Raw genomic sequence first — 1,947 nt, 5'->3', positions numbered from 1 at the left:
AGCCTGCCAGGGGCTGCAGCAGGTCCCCAGACATGGAGCCATCCGAGGCTCCAGTGCTGCAGGGGTCTGGTGCCCGCTCTGTCCCAATGACACTGAACTGGTGGTGGCACTCAGCCCCTTCGTGCTGCTCAGCCCAGTCTCTGCTGCTGGAGCTGCTGTGCTCCTGTCGGTGGGCACTGCCCCAGGTGAGCTCCTGGGCTGGGGGATCAGGGCAGTGGGAGCTGGGCATGTCCTCCTCAACCCTGACCAGCCCCGTCTGGCCAACACTGTGCTCACTAGGCCAGCTCAGCCGGCCCAAGATCAGCTCCTGCTCATCCTTCCTGGTGTTTGCAGACCTGTCCTCCCCATCCCGGGCTGCTCCACTGGGGCTGAACTCCCCATCCCGGGTGTCCACGTCCCTGGTGCTGGATCTGTCACCCCAGGCTGCTCTACTGGAGCTGAACAACTCCCCATCCTGGGTCTCCATGTCCCTGGTGCTGTGCCCACTATCCCAGGCTATTCTGCTGGGTGCGCATGCACTGTCCTGGCTCTCCATGTCCCTGGTGATGGATCTGTCACCCCAGGCTGCTCCACTGGGGCTGAACTCCCCACTCTGGGTCTCCGGGTCCCTGGTGCTGCACTCACTGGCTTCAGCTGGTCGGCTGGGGCTGAACTCCCTGTCCTGGCTCTCCATGTCCCTGGTGATGGATCTGTCACCCCAGGCTGCTCCACTGGGGCTGAACTCCCTGTCCTGGCTCTCCATGTCCCTGGTGCTGGATCTGTCATCCCAGGCTGGTCTGCTGGGGCTGAACTCCTGGTCCTGGCTCTCCATGTCCCTGGTGCTGGATCTGCCACCCCAGGCTGGCCTGCTGGGACTGAACTCCTGGTCCTGGCTCTCCATGTCCCTGGTGCTGTACCTGTCATCCCAGGCCACTCTGCTGGGACTGAATTCCTGGTCTTGGGTCTCCACATTCCCAGTGCTGTACTCCTTGCCTTCGGCTGGCCTGCTGGGGCTGAACTCTCTGTCCTGACTCTCTGTGTCCTTGTATTCCTCAGTCCAGGCGGGCCTGCTGGGGCTGAACTCCCTGTCCTGACTCTCCATGTTCCTGTATTCCTCAGTCCAGTCTGGCCTGCTGGGGCTGAACTCCCGGTCCTGGCTCTCCATGTCTCGGGTGCTGTACCTGCTGTCCCAGGCTGGACGGCTGGGGCTGAGCTCCTTGTCTGGGCTCCCAGTGTCCCCAGTGCTGGATCTGCCAGCCCAGCCCAGTGTCAAATCCTGGTCCTTGCTCCCAGCATCCTGGCTGCTGTATTTACTAGCCCAGTCTGAGGTGAGCTCTCTGTCCTTCATCTCTGTGTCCCCAGCACTGTATCTGCCCACCCAGGTGGGCTGCCCTGAGCGTGGCTCCTCATCCTGCTGCTGGCTGTGCCCTGTGCCAAGGCCACTGCCCCAGTCAGCCTGCCCAGAGCCAAGGTGCTCTCTGCTGCCAGTACGGCCCAGGCCATAGCCTGGGCCCCACTTGGCTGTGGTGGCACTGAAGTCTGAATCCTGCAGGCAGCTCTCTCTGGTGCTGAGAGGTTGGGACCAGTCGCTGCTGCTGAGTCTTGTGTCCCCCATCAGCTCCGTGGCTCCATAGTTGCTGCTCCAGCCCTCCTGGGCAGTGCTGTCCCTGTCACTGCTGTCCCAGCTGGATTTGGCCCCAAATTTCTGGCCCTGCTCAGTCTCAGCAGGCCAGTCTCTCTCCCTGGACACAGCTGGGCGGCTCCAGTCGAAGGTCTCGGTCTGGCGAGGGCGACCGATGCCAAACTCACTACACAGGTCCTTCCGCGACCAGCCCAGCAGGTCCTGAGGGTAAAGCAGAGAGGGGTTAAAGGAGAGACAGAGGTTAGTGGGGGCAGAAGGGTTAGTGGTGGGCACAGCTCCAACTCTTGCAACAGAGGAGCTGGAGGGAAGAGGAAAACACCCTGAGG

General features: G+C 62.4%; 1 protein-coding gene across 1 annotated transcript in view; it reads right to left on the bottom strand.

Annotated features, from left to right (window-relative positions):
- Positions 1–1,947, bottom strand: part of TNKS1BP1 (tankyrase 1 binding protein 1, 182kDa) — a gene marked incomplete at its 5' end in the record, with an annotated part of 3,989 nt that overhangs the window by 1,761 nt on the left and 281 nt on the right. The window contains 3 exons of the mRNA XM_009073069.1: positions 33–294; positions 433–1,630; positions 1,676–1,848. Of these exons, the coding sequence (XP_009071317.1) occupies positions 33–294; positions 433–1,630; positions 1,676–1,848 (1,633 nt within the window). The remainder of the gene's footprint in view (positions 1–32; positions 295–432; positions 1,631–1,675; positions 1,849–1,947) is intronic.

The sequence above is a fragment of the Acanthisitta chloris genome, unplaced genomic scaffold (genome assembly GCF_000695815.1).
Source record: "Acanthisitta chloris isolate BGI_N310 unplaced genomic scaffold, ASM69581v1 scaffold11474, whole genome shotgun sequence".
Lineage (NCBI taxonomy): Eukaryota > Metazoa > Chordata > Aves > Passeriformes > Acanthisittidae > Acanthisitta > Acanthisitta chloris.
The sequence above is the reverse complement of the archived record's forward strand: the minus strand, read 5'-3'. Positions and strand labels throughout refer to the sequence as shown.